This window comes from Brassica oleracea, chromosome C4 (assembly GCF_000695525.1).
Source record: "Brassica oleracea var. oleracea cultivar TO1000 chromosome C4, BOL, whole genome shotgun sequence".
Taxonomy (NCBI): domain Eukaryota; kingdom Viridiplantae; phylum Streptophyta; class Magnoliopsida; order Brassicales; family Brassicaceae; genus Brassica; species Brassica oleracea.
In genome coordinates, this window is record NC_027751.1 from 49,031,177 (window position 1) to 49,050,190 (window position 19,014).

The 19,014-nt window shown below is 39.4% G+C and overlaps 2 protein-coding genes and 1 pseudogene across 2 annotated transcripts; 2 read left to right on the forward strand and 1 right to left on the reverse strand.

The window, feature by feature from the left end:
• The first annotated feature begins 221 nt into the window (after window positions 1-221).
• Window positions 222-2,731, forward strand: LOC106339131 (annotated as a pseudogene).
• A 10,213-nt stretch (window positions 2,732-12,944) lies between these two features.
• On the forward strand, window positions 12,945-13,775 carry LOC106340273 (protein YLS9). Its single transcript, XM_013779151.1, has one exon. It carries the CDS (start codon window positions 12,989-12,991, stop codon window positions 13,670-13,672), a length of 684 nt encoding a protein of 227 aa, XP_013634605.1. The 5' UTR covers window positions 12,945-12,988; the 3' UTR covers window positions 13,673-13,775.
• A 2,466-nt stretch (window positions 13,776-16,241) lies between these two features.
• Window positions 16,242-18,327, reverse strand: LOC106339825. The gene is made up of 3 exons (XM_013778699.1): window positions 17,519-18,327; window positions 17,286-17,400; window positions 16,242-17,205 (listed from the first exon to the last, which is right to left on the reverse strand). Exons 1-3 carry the CDS (start codon window positions 18,109-18,111, stop codon window positions 16,393-16,395), a joined length of 1,521 nt encoding a protein of 506 aa, XP_013634153.1. The 5' UTR covers window positions 18,112-18,327; the 3' UTR covers window positions 16,242-16,392.
• Between the last annotated feature and the right edge of the window lie 687 nt (window positions 18,328-19,014).

The following is a 19,014-nucleotide window of genomic DNA, read 5'->3' on the forward strand; positions in this document are numbered from 1 at the left end:
CGTTTTCCAAGCATTTCAAAGCTCCGTATATTAAAACAATCGATGGTCAAGTACATCTGTACATGTAAGAAAATAAAAACTCGTTATCATAGTGGAAGAGCTGTTTTTTAGATAATAAAAGAATAAATTACGGTAAAACAGAAGCAACCAGTTCTAATAGCACCTAAACAAAGTAAAATGGAATAGAGTCACTTATAAATGACCGTTTCAGAAGGCTTCCCCTCTACACTCTTTTGACATATACTTTAAACACTAGATCAGATCAGATCCCACACGCGTATATAGAAGGTTGTATATTCATGTAATTAAGTATCTCTATTGACTCATGTTTATGGATGGATGCATAATCATGTTAGTTAGCCCGATATCGTTTTCTTTGGTTATGTTGTTTACTCTGCCTCTTCTGTTTCGGTTTGGTGCGAGTAGTGATTATGGATCAATCTGAGCTTCATTTGCTTGTGTTTTTCTTATTACCTATTACTTTTTAATCAAATTGTGTTTTCCAACTTTCTTGGATCATTAATTAGGATTAGTTCTCTTAAAACGTATTTGTTGGAATTTATCTCTTCATGAATACAAGACATTTTTTGGGTGCATAAATCAAATGATTCACAAATAAACAAATGACGAAAATAATGTTACTTCAATAGACAGGAAAAATATAATGTCCTAATTATATAAGAGGAAATGTTTAGTTTGATGAGTAAATCTGTGAGCAATTACAAACAACTTGCAGTCTCACTCACATTAGTGTTTTGTATCCTCGTGTTCAGATTTAGATGTCACAAGTCAACCTTTGGGAGTAACAAGAGTAGAGTATACTCATGTAGTTTATCAATGGCTCTAAAATTGCCAATTACCTCCTTCTTCAGGTTTGGTCAACATGCTCTTTTAAGTATTACGTCAACAAACTTCATGGATAGTGAGTGTGAGATCAACGATACGAGAAAATAAAATAAAATTAAAGTAGAGTTTAAATGTTTAATTCTGTTTGCTTCTAAAATTATATGATTCATAAGTCAATCTTATAACACTCAAGAATGTTAGCAAGTTACTAATACGGAATTTTTAGTGAAACTACAGAGCTGAAGACGAATGGCAAGTGATCAGTTACAAGTGTTGAATGCACTTGATGTGGCAAAGACGCAATGGTACCATTTTACAGCGATTATAATTGCCGGAATGGGATTCTTCACCGACGCTTACGATCTCTTTTGCATCTCACTTGGAAGGCTCTCCGAAGCCTGGCACTCTCCCTCCTAACGTTGCTGCTGCCGTTAACGGCGTTGCCTTCTGTGGGACCATCGTCGGTCAGCTCTTTTTTGGGTGGCTTGGTGATAAGCTCGGGAGGAAGAAAGTTTATGGTATGACGTTGATGGTCATGGTCATTTGCTCCGTAGCCTCCGGTCTCTCTTTCGGGCACGAGCCAAAAGCCGTGATGTCCACGCTATGTTTTTTTAGGTTTTGGCTAGGGTTTGGGATCGGTGGTGACTATCCTTTATCCGCAACGATCATGTCTGAATACGCTAACAAGAAGACTCGTGGAGCGTTTATTGCTGCGGTTTTCGCGATGCAAGGGTTTGGAATCATGGCTGGTGGTATCTTTGCTATAATTATTTAATCTGTTTTTGAAGCTAAGTTCCCTGCGCCGGGCCTATGCGGATGATGCCTTGAGATCCACGGTATCTCAAGCAGATTTTGTATGACGTATAATCTTGATGGTTGGTGCTATCCCTGCCGCAATGACGTATTACTCACGGTCCAAGATGCCGGAAACCGCGAGATACACAGCTTTGGTTGCTAAAGATGTAAAGCAAGCTGCTTCAGACATGTCTAGGGTTCTGCAAGTGCAGATAGAGACAGAAAAGCAGGAAGTGGAGACCAAAGAGTTTTCCTTGTTTCCCAAGGAATTTATGAAGCGTCATGGGCTTCATTTGCTCGGCACTACATCAACCTGGTTCCTCCTCGACATTGCTTTCTTCAGTCAAAACCTCTTTCAAAAGGATATTTACAGCGCAATCGGGTGGATTCCTCCGGCTCAAACCATGAACGAGATTCAAGAAGTGTTCAAGATCGCATGTGCACAAACCATCATAGCCTTGTGTAGCGCGGTGCCTGGTTACTGGTTCACAGTTGCGTTCATCGACGTTAAGATTCACGATTCAGATAATGGGATTTTTCTTCATGATGGTTTTTATGTTTGCTCTGGCTATACCCTACAACCACTGGACTCACAAGGAGAACCGGATCGGTTTTGTTATCATGTACTCGTTAACATTCTTTTTCGCCAACTTTGGACCTAATGCTACAACCTTTATCGTACCGGCCGAAATCTTCCCGGCCCGGTTTAGATCCACTTGCCATGGTATCTCTGCAGCATCAGGAAAAGTAGGTGCAATAGTTGGTGCTTTTGGGTTCTTGTACTTGTCCCAAAGTCCTGACAAGGACAAGACTGATGCAGGATACCCTCCAGGGACTGGGGTCAGGAACTCACTTATTGTGTTAGGGGTGGTTAACTTCTTGGTTTTCTCTTCACTTTCTTGGTGCCTGAAGCTAAGGGAAAGTCGCTTGAGGAAATGTCGGGTGAAAATGAAGACAACAAAATTAGAACGGTCCCAATAGTATATTAGGTTATATAGTACACCTTTTGTTTCTTCTTCTTCTCTTGTTGTGTTCAGCAACTTAAATTGTTACTTCTTCATGTTGATACGTGCAGATGGGCGCAACATGAGGTGGAAGGTGGGGACTATTACCATCGGGAAATATCAATTTTACGATTCTCAGATTTTAAAACATCTAGTATTATAAAGTGGGTAAGTGTAATATCTCCATTAATTGTATAAGTGGAGCTTTTTAAATGGTCAGTATGAATTTAAGACGAGCCCATTTAAGCCTATTTTTACCAAAATTTGATCCAAACTTGTATAAATACCATTATTATGAATTGAACTCTAAGTTTGATTTCTTAAAGAGATTTCCAAGATCTTGTGTTCGTCATAATGGATGAATCAAACTTCAATCTTTTTGCTAATCCTACTATATATTAAGTGAGAAGTCACTTAAATGACTTGTGCTTAAGTGTCATTCATAAGTGAAGTTTAGAATTAATTTTTTTAATTTGATTGGTTGTTGGTATTTGAATTTTTATTTATTTAATTAAAGTTTTAAAAAGAAAACTAATACTCTTCCGAATCTAATCTATACTACCATACAAACAATTAAACATTTTAAAATAGAATAATTAACATAATTTGTTTATAGAAACAATTAAATATCATAGATTACATTATAGAAATTTAAATAAATACATATGGTATGGTAGAAATATATAAACGATTTAACATATTTATATTAATAGTGGATAAAATAAATTATAGATTACAAAAAACTAATTAACCTAAACCTAATAATATTTTGTTATACTCACTATATATATATATATTTTTTTTTAAATGTGTCCAACGAATGCAAAACAGTCAAATATACAATTTTAAGAAAATCATTCATTTTTCAGTGACGCTTAAATGTCATTCATAGGTGAAGTTTAGAATTAATTCTCTTAATTTGATTGGTTGTTGGTCTTTGAATTTTCATTTATTTAATTAAAGTTTTTAAAAGAAAATTAATCCTAGAACTAACTAAGCTAATCTATATTACCATACAAACAATTAAACATTTTTGTATAAAGTTTCACAACTAATTAAAATTTCTAATGTTTTTTTTTTTTTTGAAACACTCATTTAATTAAAAAGGGGAAAAGAAAAGAACATGAAAGCCGATTGTTCGGCTAAAAATTTCTAATGTTTAAACTACTAACATTTGTAATATTTATTATAATTCCTAAACTCTCTATTAGGTGGTCCGATGGATTTTGATATGCTCAGATACTCATGGGGCTTTGCTATATCGAGAGCTATCCAACCCATTAGGTATACACTTAATCTCACTACTGTAAGTTTTTGAATTTGTTTTAGTGATCTTGATGATCCTTGGTGATAAACAGATCATAAATTTTTTTTTTTTTGATAAACCCTATCGGCTGATCTGGTCGGTCTCGGGAAGAACGCACTTAGTGCTACAGAGTGGACTAGCCCGAAAGCGTACCATACTGCCTGATCCGAGTTTGGAATATCTTCCGACTAATGCCAGAGGGTGGACCAATCTTCTGTTATAGCCCACCATGTAAACCAGTTGGGCAGAAGCCCAACCCCTGGTCAAGTAGAACAGATCATAATTTACTTTTATATAGTTCATGATCGTTATCATAAACCAACTATCGTCTAGGAGTCTTATTATTTAAAGTTACTTTTAAACATTCTCACACATCACCTGCCAGTCTTAAGGACTGTTTAACTATCGATGGTGTTGCGTATGCAACTTTTAAAGATGCATGTTATGCTAAAGGTCTTTTCACAGATGATTTAATTTTCACAGATGATTTATTTTTAATTTAATTAGAGAGTACCAAGCTTTAAAGGAATCTTATCAATGGAGATAATTGGAAATGTTGTTGTTGTTGTTTACCAAGTAGAGAAAGAAGTTATCATCGGAGAAGGGAAGATTCAAAGACTTCAATGGAGATGACAGCTCCTCTGTCGAATCCGCTCTTTGTTTTGTTGTTGGAGGGGCATGTGCTATTTGCAACAAGCGATATTTTATATCTTTTGATTTTAATGCTTAAATCTTTTGATTTTAATGTTTAAATCATTTTCGGTTGGTCGATTTTAAATGTGTTTAGGGTCAGAAAATGCTTAAATTAATAGTGACCTCATCCATGTTTATGCAGAGTTTCATCCATAAAGACATCTAATTATTAAAAATTAAAACTAATGGGGACGGAAACGAGAATTTCTGTAACTAAAAAAATATCCAATTTTAAAATAACGAGATGATGAAATAATAATATTGGTTTTGTAAGATTTATTAAAAGAACACCAATTATTATTATGTTCAAAAAATTAAAACAAAGCATATGAAAATATGTACTTGCCACTAAAAAAAATTAGAATACCACACCCAAAACAAAATTCTTGCAAGTAATATTTTTTTTTTTTTTTTTTGTCATCTGCAAGTAATATTTTTCTTAACCAAAAAAAAACATGTGATACTATTATATATGTCTGTTTCTATTAAATTGGATTCTCATGTCATTTTAAAATATATTTATATTTTTTTAAAAATCGTTATATTGTTGACAATGCTTGTTTTAGTTAGAATTTTGTTCTATTTGAATCGTTTAAAATTCAGCTTAATTATGATTAGTTAATTTATTTTATATTTGTAGTTTTCATCAACTTATCAAACACTAAAAGAAAAGATTACCCTTGTGATACAAGATATGAATATATCGCCACATCGTAAAGAGTTAGTAACAAGATGAACAAATATTGCACACGATGATAGAACATCGTTAGGCAAAAGGGAAGAGACAGACACAGATGGAGGCGCAGTGGGGAGAGCCGCTAGTGCACGAAGTGTGTTCTCCACCACGTGATCAGAGCCAAACCGGCGTTGCGTGGAAGGAGGAACCCAATCCATTTCACTCAATGCATGCACCAGATCATAGGTGCCAAAGCGGTGGAGTCTGCACGCCGTAAGATTGTTCCTCCTACGGACGCGTGGAGGCAAGAAAGCGTGGAGTCCCACAGGCAGTGAAGTCGAAAGTGTTTAGCTACATGTTAGACTCTGATGAATGCAAAAATTCAGTAGAGAAATCAATCACTATTCCTGACAAGGCTCTCCTCGAGTTCTTCTATAGCGGGATTTTGAGTCCCACAAGCTAACACACTCGAGCGCTCTATCTTGCTGCTGACAAATATGAAATACCATATCTCCAAGAGCTTTGCAGAGACCATCTTGTATCGACTATGAGTGTGAGCAACATTCTCAACATTCTTGAGATGTCCACGATCCTTTCAGACAACCATTTGAAGGGTTGGGCGACATTCTTTGTCGTATCACACATGGAAGAAATCGTTAACTCCAATGGATAAAAATCATTTGTTCAGCAGAATCCCGATCTAGGTTTGTATATTACAAAGATTTTTGTGGGTGCTTTGAAATCCCAACTTGGGTCCACATTAGATCGACTGGTGAGGTCTGAACTTCGGCCTAAACCGTAAGTTTAATTACTTTCTAGACATGTTAGACTTTTGTTGTTACCACTTTTATTAGAATCCATCAAAGATAGTTTTCAGAATTTATCACAATTTCAAGTACTTTAATTTCATGATTCTGTCTTATAATATTGTAAGCAAATGCAGCAATCTAATTAATACTAATCGTCACAAGCTCCCCTAAGTTCTAGAACACTTTTTTTTTTTGAACAACCAAATACTTCATTGAAAGCTAAAGCCTAAAGCGGCAAGACAGAGTAAGTGTTACAAGTTGCAGACTTAGCAATAAGATCCGCAACAGAGTTTAAACGGCGAGGGATAAAGGAAAAATGCAGAAAAGAAAAGGTAGCTGATAGAGCCTCGATATCCAAATTGAGTCCATAAATCTCCACCGGATGTATCTTCGAGGAAAGTGCGTTGATAAGCACTTGATTATCTGACTTCAAGCAGATTTTGGTGAAATGGAGTGTCTTTGCGTGGAGGAGAGCTTCCCTAACCGCGATCGCTTCCGCCATGAGGGGTGATGCCACGTATTGTTCTGTCGAGGAGCCCTGCCCGAGTTTAGTTCTTGCTGTATTGGAGAACCACCACCCACAACCCGCTGCTTTGGTATGTGAGGACCATGCTGCATCAGAGTGACATATCACCACGTCCTCTCTGTTAATGGAAATTCTACGGGGGATAGGCTGCAGTGCACGGTGCTATGGTTTCAGTGGTTGGGCGTTTTGCCATTCTCTTGCTAGCCGCACAGCCTTGCTTCCAATCTCAATCGCTGAGAGGTTAAAATTCTCGAAGATGCGCGAGTTTCGAGCTGTCCATAAACACCAGCAGAGCCACGGAAACAGGTCAATAGTGACTCCAGATGGTGGGAGACAGGTCATACCTGGGGTGCTGGAGATTGCCATACTAAACGAGTCGAATCTGGAAGGGTCGACTGGATCTGTAAGTGGGAGTGTCTCCCAGACTCTCCTCGTAAACTGACAGTGCAGGAAGAGATGTGCAGCTGTTTCTTCCTCCCCGCACCTCGTACACACCACTGAGCTAGCGAGTAACCCACGTCTTTGTAGGGTAGCTCCGAGCGGTAGGGCTCCCTGCATTACTTTCCACAAGAACACTTGAATCTTTGGAGCCATTTTGGTAGACCAAACATTTTTAATCCAGTTAAAAGCGTGAGCCGGGTTGATTGGGTTCAAAGGCCTATCCATCTCCACTGCTGAGTAGTATCCAGACTTCGTAGAGTAGTCTCCTGACTTTGTTGGAGTCCAGATCAGTTTATCCGCAGCGCCCAGGGAGCTAGGTCTCATGCAGAGGATGTCATTTGCTTGTACCGGGAAAAGCTCATGTACTTTCCGAACATTCCATGTTGTTGTTCCTAGTAAGAAAAGGTCAGAGACAACGAGTTCTTGATCTTCTTCTCTTGTTGGGCCAACTGGAGTGATGAACGAGTCAGATTTGATCCAAGCGTCTCTCCACACCCGTACCGTATTACCATCACCGATTGCTTTGCCTAGTTTGCTAACGATAAGGTCCCTGCCTAGTAAAATCCCCCGCCAACCGTGTGAAGCTGCTGCACTGGGTTTTACTGAGGTGATCGGTTCCTTTTGGCAATATTTACCCTGCAAAATCCGGGCCATAAGGCATTGTGGATTCTTCATTATTCTCCAAGACTGCTTTGCCAACAAGGCTTGATTGAAGAGTTGGATGTCCCGAAAACCCAACCCTCCAAGTTTCATTGGCATCCCACCAGAATCTCGTGAGTGCCGATTGGATCCTTTTGCAAAGACTCACGGGAAGTTGGAATCAGGACATAGCGTGATTTGGCGAGGCAGTGAGGACCGATTTTAACATGACCATCTTTCCGGCACTCGATAGAAACCGATTAGGCCAAGAACGTGCTTGCTGCTGGATCCTGTCAACTATAGAGGTAAATAAATCCTTCTTCGTACGCCCAAAATGTTCGGGGAGACCCAAATATTTGCCTACGCCTCCCTCATTAGCGATACCAAGGAAAATTTTGACTCTAGATCGAGTCTCCTGAGTTGTTTTCTCAGAGAAGGTAATGGCAGACTTGCTTGTATTAATTTTTTGCCCTGAAGCGATCTTATACTGCTGTAAGATGATCACAAGAGTAGCACAACTTTGATCATCTGATTTTAGGAAGAACATAGTGTCATCCGCGAATAGGAGATGGTTTACCCGCGGTGCTTTCACAGCTACACGAATGCCAGCCATACTTCCAGACTCGTGGGCTCGCTTACACAACCCCGATAGCACCTCCCCACATAATATAAAGATATATGGTGACAGCGGGTCGCCTTGTCTTATACCCCGGGAAGGGATAACGGAGCCTAGAGCAGTGTCATTCATCAGATAAGTATAGGTGACAGTCGATGTACAAGTCATGATCAGCTCGATGAAGCTCTCGCAGAAACCCATCCGAGCAAGGACTAGTCTAATAAACTCCCATTCTAGTCGATCGTAAGCCTTGCTCATATCCGTTTTTACTGCCATCTTGAATTGTTTGACAGCGCTAGATATCTTGAGGAAGTGGAGGATCTCATGCGTAATCAGCACGTTATCAGAGATGGCTCTTCCGGGGACAAACTCCGACTGGTTTTCTGAGATAAGCCCGTGTAGAATCGGTTTGAGCCTGAGAGTAATGATCTCTGATATCAATTTATAGACCACGTTGCAGAGAGCTATCGGTCTGTAGTCTGAAACCAATTTTGGTCCTTGAATTTTTGGGATCAGTCTCACATGGTTGCGTTGATACCGTCGGGTAGGATGCCGGACCTGAAGAACTGTTGAACGTCCCTAGTAATAGCCGGTCTCACTGCTTCCCAGTTAGAATGAAAGAAGCAGGCCGAGAATCCATCCGGACCTGGCGCTTTATCCGGATGGATCGAGAACAAAGCATCTCTTATTTCCGGTACTGTTGGAACCAAGGTTAGCTGTTCGTTCATATCCTCAGAAACAGATGGTGTAATTGCTTGATCAACAATAGAAGCTGAGGTCGGGGATGACTCTGAGACGTCCACAGAAGAGAAAATATATTGGAAATAATTTGTAATCTCACATACAATCTGATCCTCTTCAAACAGGGATACTCCCGAAGCATTTTCTAACACTGAGATGCGATTCCGAGCTCGCTTCCCTTTGCAGACAGCATGGAAGTAACCTGAATTTTTGTCTCCCGCTGCTAGCCACGTAAGCCTACTTCGCTGTCTCCAGAATTCTTCCTCCTTTTTGTAAGCCAGGAGTAGCTCAGCGTTGAGTCTGGAAATAACTGCATCATCCCCATCAGTCTTTGCCATAGTCTCATTTATTTCCTCTTTCAACTTGGCGATGTGTATTTTGTTATTGTTGTAATGCTGTTTTGACCATTGCGAGATGGCATGTCGACAATCAGAGAGGCGTTGCTGAGTGGTGTTGTTTGGCCTAGCATTCCAAACCTCTTCGATGATTATCTTGATCTCGGGAACCTCCTTTAACCTCCTATCATATCTGAATAGTCTCTTCCCCTTTTTCTGGTTTGGATCTATATAGGAGATGATGGGTCGGTGATCAGATCCCTCAAAATCTAAGTAGTGACACCTCCCAGATGGGTACGCATCTGACCAAGTCTGCAGTGGATTAAGTGGTTGTGTCTTTTGCCTCTCCAGGAGAAAAAATTGCCCGTATGTTTCAAGTCAAACAGATTGGCTTGAGATATGAAGTTGCGGAAGGTACAAAACGATCCTTCTGCTCTGAGTGGCCCTCCACTCTTCTCGCTGTTATCAACGATCTCATTTAAATCTCCTGTTACCATCCAAGGAGTGTCTCTGTTTGTGGTGAAGCTAGAGATGTGATCCCAGAATGATGCTCTGTTAGCTATTTCAGGTTCACCGTAGATAAACATAGAATGGAAAGACCGACCCTTATAAGATATATGGGTATCAATGTAGTTCTTTGTTGAGGAAAGTATTTGTAGATCCACATCTTGATCCCAGAAGAGCGCTAGACCTCCACTCCCAGGTCTGATCGGAGGCAGCAGGAAGTGTTTGAAGGAGTCTAGGCAGCTAAGTTCCTTGAGAACGAAGTCATCAAGTTTTTGGTCTCCGATAGGAAAATTATATTTGGCGAGATCCTCTTCTGAATCTCTTTGATCCGTTGGACTGTTATGGGATTTCCCAAACCACAACAGTTCCAACTCAGGGTTGCTAAGGATTAAGGAAGAGGAGGCGACAGCCTGGGAAAATCCCGACGCTGTCTCTTGCTCGGTGGAACAATACTCGGTCGCGGTGGTACCGTAATTGCCACGTCTCTGCTTGTCGTGGGTATGCTTGTCGTGGTTCGTCTAGCTGTTTGTTTTGCTGTTTGTTTTGGTGAGGTGATCCCTCGTACAAGGTTTCGCATCCTAGAGCTCGAGCCACGATAGACCTTTGGACTGATGTGCAAGTCTCTTGGATTCGTCTTTGTCTGACGCCCTCTTCTCCTGGTAGGTTGTGTTGGTGCAGACTGGGGTGCCTCATGTTCAGGCGGTAACAGTATGTATGTACTGGTTTGTTTCTCAGTAGTAGTTGTAGCAATTGTCCCCATTTGAAGACCATGTCTTTCTTCAGTCATTGCGAGGTTTGCAGCGTTGGCGGCATTAGCCTGAGCAGCCAATATTTGAGCAGTCCTGGCCGTTTTGATGATTGACGCCGCTGTTTCCTCCATTAGTCCAGAAGCATCGCTTTGGAGGACCCGCTGTCTACGCGCTGCGCTTTCAGTGGGATCAGCACACATTGTGTATTGGAGTGTTGCTTCTCTTAGCTCTTCCATAACCTCTTCAGTTGATGGCACCGGGGGAAGATGCTGTGAGAAATCCACTATATCTAAGTTGCGTTCGAGAGGGGGTCTGTGCTGGACTGGATATTCTGGCTCCGCTTCTCGGTGCGGCTTCAGAATGTTCCCTCTCTAGCCTTCGCCATTGATACTCAGGAGATTTCTTTCGACGGCGCTATCCATGGTATCGAGGGTCCTCACCTCTAAACAAAGGTTGAGCGGGCGAGGTGGAGGTGTAAGAGTTCCGTAAAGGGGGACCACGCCTGATACCTTCATAATTACCTCTGTCAGTCGTCATCGCTGGTGTGATTTTATTCCTCAACGGTAGGCCTCGAGCCGGGTTGAAAGATACTCTCTCTCCAAAAGGTTTTCCATGCCTGTCGGGTCTCTGTTTAAACTCGGTTTTTTCTCCTTTAAAATGAACGGAGACCTCCGCATTTCCTGAGTCAAAGGGGGACAGTTGGTGGAGTTTGTCGTTCACGTGTAGCCTCTGCTTGTTATTCTCTCTTTGACGTGGAGGGGGAACATCCATATCTAGGGATGCTGAAGTACGCTGGCATTTATCAGGGCAATAGCTTTCAAGATGAGTTAGCTTAAGGCAGTAGGAGCAGAAATTTTCCAGCTTCTCATAAGAGAAGGTAACAATGCACTCTTCGCCTGAAGAGAACTCTAGAACTGTATCCTGTGGCAGGGGTTTTAGTCCATCAATAAAAACCCGAACTCTTGCTGATGTTTTGGTGAGAATGTAGTGGTCTAGTTATCCAAGCTCCTGCCCAATATCCATTATTACTTTCTCGTGCCAGAAGTGAAGCGGGATTCCTCTGAGTGTAATCCAAAAAAGGATCTGAGAGGGAAAAGTAGGTGAGATAATTGGTTCCCACCTTTGAAGAATAATCATCCACCGTCCGACCTGGTAAGGCCTGTTGTCCAGCACTTTTTTCATTTCCTTCTCATCTTGGAAGCGAACTGGAAGCAATGATTACCTAGGTCCGAACCATGTATCTGGCCCACAAGGTTCCATTTCTTAGTCAGGTACGGGAGGACAGCAGTCATGTTTTGCTCCCTAGGGTTGGTGAGCCTTCCTATCAGAGTGAGGAAGTTTTCTTGGATGAGAGCACTTGTATCAAGTTCAGGGGCTTTTATACGCATTCTCCTCTGTTCTGGTAAGCCTAGGAGAGTGCTTTTACCTTTTTCCTCAGCACTGAAACGTTTCATTACTGAGCTAGTGTACGAGACGGCAGACCAAAATAACAACTTGGTACAGGTGAAGTAAGTTACACACTTAGAAGGAGAAAATACTCCAGCAGATTATCAGAGTACTTGTTGGGAGGTGTTGAAGTCGAGGTTTGTCGCAGTCCCGGTGGAGGCTGGTGGTAGAGGAGTCAACGTCGACCCTACCCTTGTCTCGGCTGGCTTCTACTGTTCTAGACAGCAGACATTCTCCACTAGCTGCAGAGTTTGAGGGGAAAGGTAGTCCATAGCCGGTGAAGGGGATGACCGTGACGGCAGCGAGCTCCGGTGACTTCGCGGGGGACGCATCCGGTGTGTACCGACGAGGAGTAGTTGATTATCCAACAGGTTATGCTCGAAGAGGAAACTTTTCAAAACGTTGCAGTGGAAAAGCAGAGGAAAAACAGAGATCTGATGCCAAAAGAAGAAAGTCAACTTAGGAGTACACCAGAAACCTAACGGGCAAGAACCTCTCTCGGGAGCTGTGTCTGGGAAAGAAATTCTGCACGTGAATATCTTTTCTGAGAGGGTGTTCTAGAACACTTTATATATCAATTATGTTACATGAGAACCAATGTACGTACGACGAGAGATCAAAAAGTCATAACATATGTTTTTCTGTGATAAAAAATATCTTTCACGAAATACTCTTTATTGAAGTTATTGAGCAACATCACAAGCCTACAATTGCATAATATTCTTTGGTCAAATATTCATTCAACTCACCGCGTGACGTGACAATACCTTAATTTGACCAACGCATACGAAAACGAGTATATAAAGAGGACTTGCATTAGTCGTATATCCCATTAATTCTAACCTCCACAACCTGAAACATGGCTGAGCAACCTCTCAACGGTGCCTTCTACGGTCCATCAGTCCCACCACCGGCTCCCAAAGGCTACTTCCGCCGACCCGGGCACAGCCGCGGTTGTGGCTGCTGCCTCCTCAGCTTCGTTGTCAAAGTCATCATAGCCATTATTGTCATCCTTGGCATAGCCGCTCTTATCTTCTGGCTCATAGTCCGTCCTCGCGCCATCAAGTTTCACGTGACCGAAGCGTCTCTTACGCGCTTTGAACACACTTCCCCGGACAACATTTTAAGGTATAACCTAGCCCTCACAGTTCCTGTCCGCAACCCTAACAAGAGAATCGGAGTCTACTACGACAGGATCGACGCTCATGCCTACTACGATGGAAAGCGGTTTAGTTCCACCACGTTACCTCCTTTCTACCAAGGACACAAGAACACGACCGTTCTCAGACCAATGTTCCAAGGCCAAAACCTTGTTATCTTTAACGCCGGAGAGTTACGGACTTACAACGAGGAGAGAATCTCCGGGGTTTACAATATTGAGATCAAATTTAGGCTTAGGGTTAGGTTTAAGCTTGGGGACTTGAAGTCTCGGAGGACTAAGCCTAAGGTTAACTGCGATGATATAAGGCTTCCTTTAAGTACGTTCAACGGAACTACAACCTCCGCTACCGTTCTCCCTCTCAAGTGCGACTTCGATTTTTAAGTCTTTGGTTTCATCATGTTCCATTCCACCATACGTATTGGTTCGTTTATTATTATTTTTTTTCTATGCAACATTACGACTTATTTTCTACAGAGCCTTTTTGTATACATATGTACTCATCTTCCCGTGTTCATTGTTATATATAAATAAAACATTATTTTATGTAGTTTATTAATATACATTTTTCAAATAGCGTCGGCTACTAAGAGCATGATTATCCGGGATCCTTAGTGGGTTTCTTAGTGCGTGGGCCCCCACAAAACCCTTAAGGATCGTTTACAAAAACTACTAATTAAGAACCGATTTTAGTGAGTTTCTTACACTGTTCGCGGGCCCCACTGAATCGTGGCGGCCCGCGATTGGTTTGCTCCACATTTCAAACCGGAGATTACTTGACATTTTTGTACAATTTGAGAAAAACGTAACGGTATTGTTTTAGCTTATCTACCATTAGTAGACTAATTAAGAAATTCTTTGAATTATTGACAAATTATTTCTTTATTCAGTCGTTTGTCAGTAACGAAGATCTTATGGGCGGGGGCCATGAGCAAGTGTTAGCTTTTTTTTGCATTTAAAGGTATTGATCGCCCAGTAGAACTATCCGGAAGTTCTAGTTCTGTGGTTAGTTGTTATCTTTCGTAAGCTGGAGTAAAATTGCATAAAAATTTCTGTCAAACTTCAAATAAACGCGTCAACTTCCACGGTTCCACCGCACCCCTGACCTAATATAAACAGAGCTCAATAGGGGAAAAATTAAATAAATATTTAAACCCTTTTAAAAGTACTTACACATTAGTTTTGTTTTTTTGGACCCTTGTTAAAAATGATTTTCCAGAATGGACCCTTTTTTTTAACCAATAGCCGAAACAACTTACAATAATGGGTTTGACAAAATCAACAATCCCTCGAAACATTGATGAAGTTTGTTGAATTCTTAAACATCAATCAAAGCTGTCTTGGCTTTCAGAGGAAACTATGAGCCTGCCACTACTAATTTCAAATTGTATGCTTTTACGTTTATATAAAGTGGTCTTAGTGTCTTACTGTTGATGAATATTATAGAATACACATTTTCGATATTGTCACGACGACCTCAGTATCCGTTATGAGATTATTCCATATACGACAAAGCCCCCTTCTTTGGCCATAATGTTTTAGTAGCCCCCTTCTTTGGCCATAATGTTTTAGTACACTTAATTTATGTTTTATATATTCTAAAGCATATGATACCTCTTGTTTCCTACTTAACCCTTCTTTTCATGGGCTAACCTTTTACTTTTAATTATTTTTCTTAAAAGAATTATATCTTACTCAGCCTAGTCCCATACCTTTCTAAAGTGAGGAAGCAAAGGAAGTAAACAATTTCCTTTTTGCTTGCCTAGCTATTTGTTTATGCAAGTCGAATATTATTCGAAACATGTGAAAAAGTAGTGATCCTTTGATTTTCTTTGGTCTAGTCTACTTCATTTTTATTTGTTCCTTAGAAATATTAACTTCCCCTTTGTGCATCTCTTAAGTCATGGATCATTTTTATACTATAATTTGAGAGCAATTAGAAAAGCCAGATATTGAATATATACCGTCATACTTATCAACCATTTTCTTTTCCGGCGGTGGAAGTATAAAGTTGATATTCGAGGACTTTACTATATATCTGTCGGATAATATAAAAAATTAATAGGACGTAAATGAGCTAAAACAGGATTATGATACCATTTGCTATGTCAAATATATTGACATTGGCACATGGTCATTCTTTTGTTCTATCTTGAGGCCTTTTCTTTGTTGATAAAACTAAAATGGAGTAATAAATGGTAAATTGGTAATTACAATCGAATGTAAATAAATTTTACTCTTTTTTTTATGAACTAGGTGTTTTCATGCACTATGTGCAGTAAGAAATTTTTTAAATCTAACTTATATTTAAAAATAATAAATATTATAGATTTTACTATTTTCTTACTAATATTTAATATATATTTGATATATATTAAATCAATTTGTATAAAACTAATAAAAATGATATAAAATTATATAATTATCAAAAATTTAGCCTAAACAATATTTATAAATTTTTTAGATATATAAGAAACTAATGATCTTACAATTAGATATTTAATTTTTTTTAAAAAAAATTGTAGTAATTTTTGAAAGCTTTGGTAATACAAATTGTATAATTATACAAAAGTAATAATATTTCAAAATTTGAAATGTTATATATGAATATATTTATTTTATAGATGATGTATGAGCTATTACCATATTTAAAAAAAGTTTACCAAAAAAAAATATCAATATTAAATGTAATATATGAATTATTACCATATTCTAATAAGTTTGCCAAAAATATAAATCAACATTAAATAAAATTATCCATGTCATATTTTTTCGGAAGCCATGTCATCAATTTCAGTAGCCATGTCATATTTGTTTTGTGAAATTGATTGTAAAGATGACATGTGGCAAAATTACTTCGCAAATATAGTCTAGAGGATTTTTTTTTTACTAATTTTAGTATTTAGTACCATCAATTCAAAGGTTTAGACTAATAAGTTGGATATCTAAAGAGAAATTAAATTATGATTTGGATTAACTTTGTTAACATACCCCCTGTACAAAGTTCCTAAGCATCCTAACTACACGATTGAGCCAGAAAAATGTCGCAAGGAGAAGTAACACATGACCCTGACCATATGTAGCAAGATCATGTCTATGAATGATCATATTGCCGACCTGCTGAAAAGAATGTGTGCATCTACAGCGTCAAGTAATCCAATATGATCACTGCAATGTCCATCATCACCATCATGATGGAGAGAGAGGTTTAGATCGAGAGATATACAAGAACTCCTCATCTTTCTCTCTTCTTCTGGAGGTGAACAACTTCTTGATCTCGAGATAAATCTTACACAGCACAAGATCACTATGGCGTCTCTAAGCAAAGCATCTTCACCATTTTCACTTTGGACTCTTCCTCTCTCAATGGCTTTCTTGAAACCCATCTGACATAAATAGTCAGCTTCCCCTATATCTTCCAGGAAGAACACTCTGTGTGGATCACAAGACACAGCTTCAAACAATCTCTGAGTGTAGCTCAAGCTATCTTCATCTCTCCTCCTTTTCTTGTCTCTCAAGTTAATTGAGACAAAACTGTTCTGAGACCCAAACACAAGCTCTGCCAACTCTCTACCTATCTTCTCTTTAGCCTCAACATCCACACCTTGGAAAAGTAACCATGTTTCTTCTTTTCGGTTCTCGTTGCTAAGCTTCCTAGGTGCTGATCTTGACCTACAACTTAAGATAGCTTTTGAGATATCAGGGATCACATCCTTCTGCTTTTGTGCCTTGCTTCTCAAGGCATCACATAGAGTTCTTAGGTTTTCATCATTCAACTCATTAAACCTTGAGGGATACTCCACCTCTCTTGTATGAGCATAAGTATCGGAAGAAGAGGAAGGAGAAAGAGAAGAAAGGTCTAGAGTTTTCTCAGATGGTCTTTTGTATACTGAATCAGAGATTGAGTTATCTAAATCCTGACAAATCCAAAACAACACCAAATCTTAGGACATCAAGAACTAGTATCTCTAATGAGAAGGGTTAGGTCAAAACTCACAGTTCTGTCACTTTGGTTCTCGTTCATGTACTTCTGAAGCCACGCTGGCAGAGCAGTGGTCACTGTACTGCTTGTCTTCATTGAGCATTCTAGAACGGTCCCGTTTTCGATCTCACTATTTGAAACAAAGTATAGTGATTAAGATATTGAGTTAGATCTTACAGTGTTTGTGTGTGTGTGTCTGTGAAAGTTTCATGACCAAACCTAAGTAGTTTCACAAGAAGAGACGTTACCTGAAGGTCTCCCTCCTCTCATCCACCAGATTGTCTACACCGTTTATGACATCTTTGTTCCTTACTGCAGAAGTTAGTTTAGGTTTCTTGGAGGAGATCATCAAAGACACGGATTGCTCCACCTTGCTCTTCACGTGGGGACTTGAGAAACCAGCCTCTCTCATCACTCTGCTGACACCAGGATCATCAAGAATGGAGATTACAAGCTGCTCAGGGTCAATCTTGACGGCTAAGATTGGTTGTTGCTGGTTCTCGAGGGAGCCACGCCGCAGGTGAGCCTGTGCACGCTTGAAAGCTGCAACGAGAGCGTTAGATATACAAGGGACCAACATAGGACTCCCTGTGGAAGTTGGGAGGCGGTTGAGAGAGACGTTGAAACAGAGCTCAAGTGCTCTGCATTGAAGAGGATGAGTGTTGGATTGGAGGCAAGCTGTTCTGAGTAAACCTGTGGAAGCAGAGAGCATGGTGCTAGCCACATGGAGAGGCGTGACCTGAGCATGCCCTCGCCGTCTAGCCAAGGCTATGGCTTGTTTCACCATGTTTGCAGCCTCATGCGTGAGGGATTGCTGGACACTACACCCTCCACTTCTCATACTCAATATACACACAGTCTTGTCTTGATATTTTTTTTCTTTGGATAACAAAAAAAAAAAACAAAGGAACTTACCAAAAGATGTTTATGTAAGTCTATGGAAGGAAGTGAGAGGTGAAATTATATGGGGAGTATGAGGAATGTGTATGCTTTTCTTTGTAGTAGAGGCAAGAATTTAATGGTCCAAAGTGGATTTTTGTAGTGCGAAGTGGAATGCATGTGGTGACAAATCAGTATCAAAAGCCAAAGGCAATTCAGCTTTCCCCCCTAATAGTGTTTTTCTATCTCAAATTTCACATATACATTTTAAAAATGTATCATGGGTACTGCTTGATAAGTGGGTACCTCTCTTTTATGCAAAGTTTATCATTTGTTTTCTATATTTAAAAGACCTAATTAAAGATGCATATCATTTACACACACATATATATATATATATTCAAAGATAACACCTCCAATTATAAATCACCTTGCACCAACTAATAGCCATGTCTTTATACCTTTTTAAGACAACAGTCACACCTGGTCTTAACCCAATCAAGTAAAAGCTAACCCATGTCACAAGCGTGTAAGCGACCAAAATAGCTGCAAGATAAATAAAGAAAACGGAAATTATTGGTACACAGTTTCTAGAATAACATTAACACTAGATTAAGAACCGCGTCTTGCGCGGGATAAACATTATATATATAAATTATTTTATGTATTATATGTTCTTACATATTATGAAATAATAAATATATATTGAATAATTAAAAGTCAGTAACTATTACATATATAATTAAATTGGTGCGAACGTATAAATCAATTTTATTAATCCAAACATTATTTTAAAAATTTTTTGATAGGATATGTAATTAAATTTAAATGATATTAACATACATAATATATTTTTAATATTAAT

What these genes read in the sequence shown, in the direction of transcription:
- LOC106339825 (XM_013778699.1), bottom strand. Translation starts at nt 18,111, where the DNA reads ATGAGAAGTGGAGGGTGTAGTGTCCAGCAATCCCTCACGCATGAGGCT. An exon ending in GAGAGGAGGGAGACCTTCAG is followed by an intron (nt 17,401 to 17,518) that starts GTAACGTCTCTT and finishes TGTTTCAAATAG; the next exon opens with TGAGATCGAAAACGGGACCG. An exon ending in AGAACCAAAGTGACAGAACT is followed by an intron (nt 17,206 to 17,285) that starts GTGAGTTTTGAC and finishes TGGATTTGTCAG; the next exon opens with GATTTAGATAACTCAATCTC.
- LOC106340273 (XM_013779151.1), top strand. Translation starts at nt 12,989, where the DNA reads ATGGCTGAGCAACCTCTCAACGGTGCCTTCTACGGTCCATCAGTCCCA.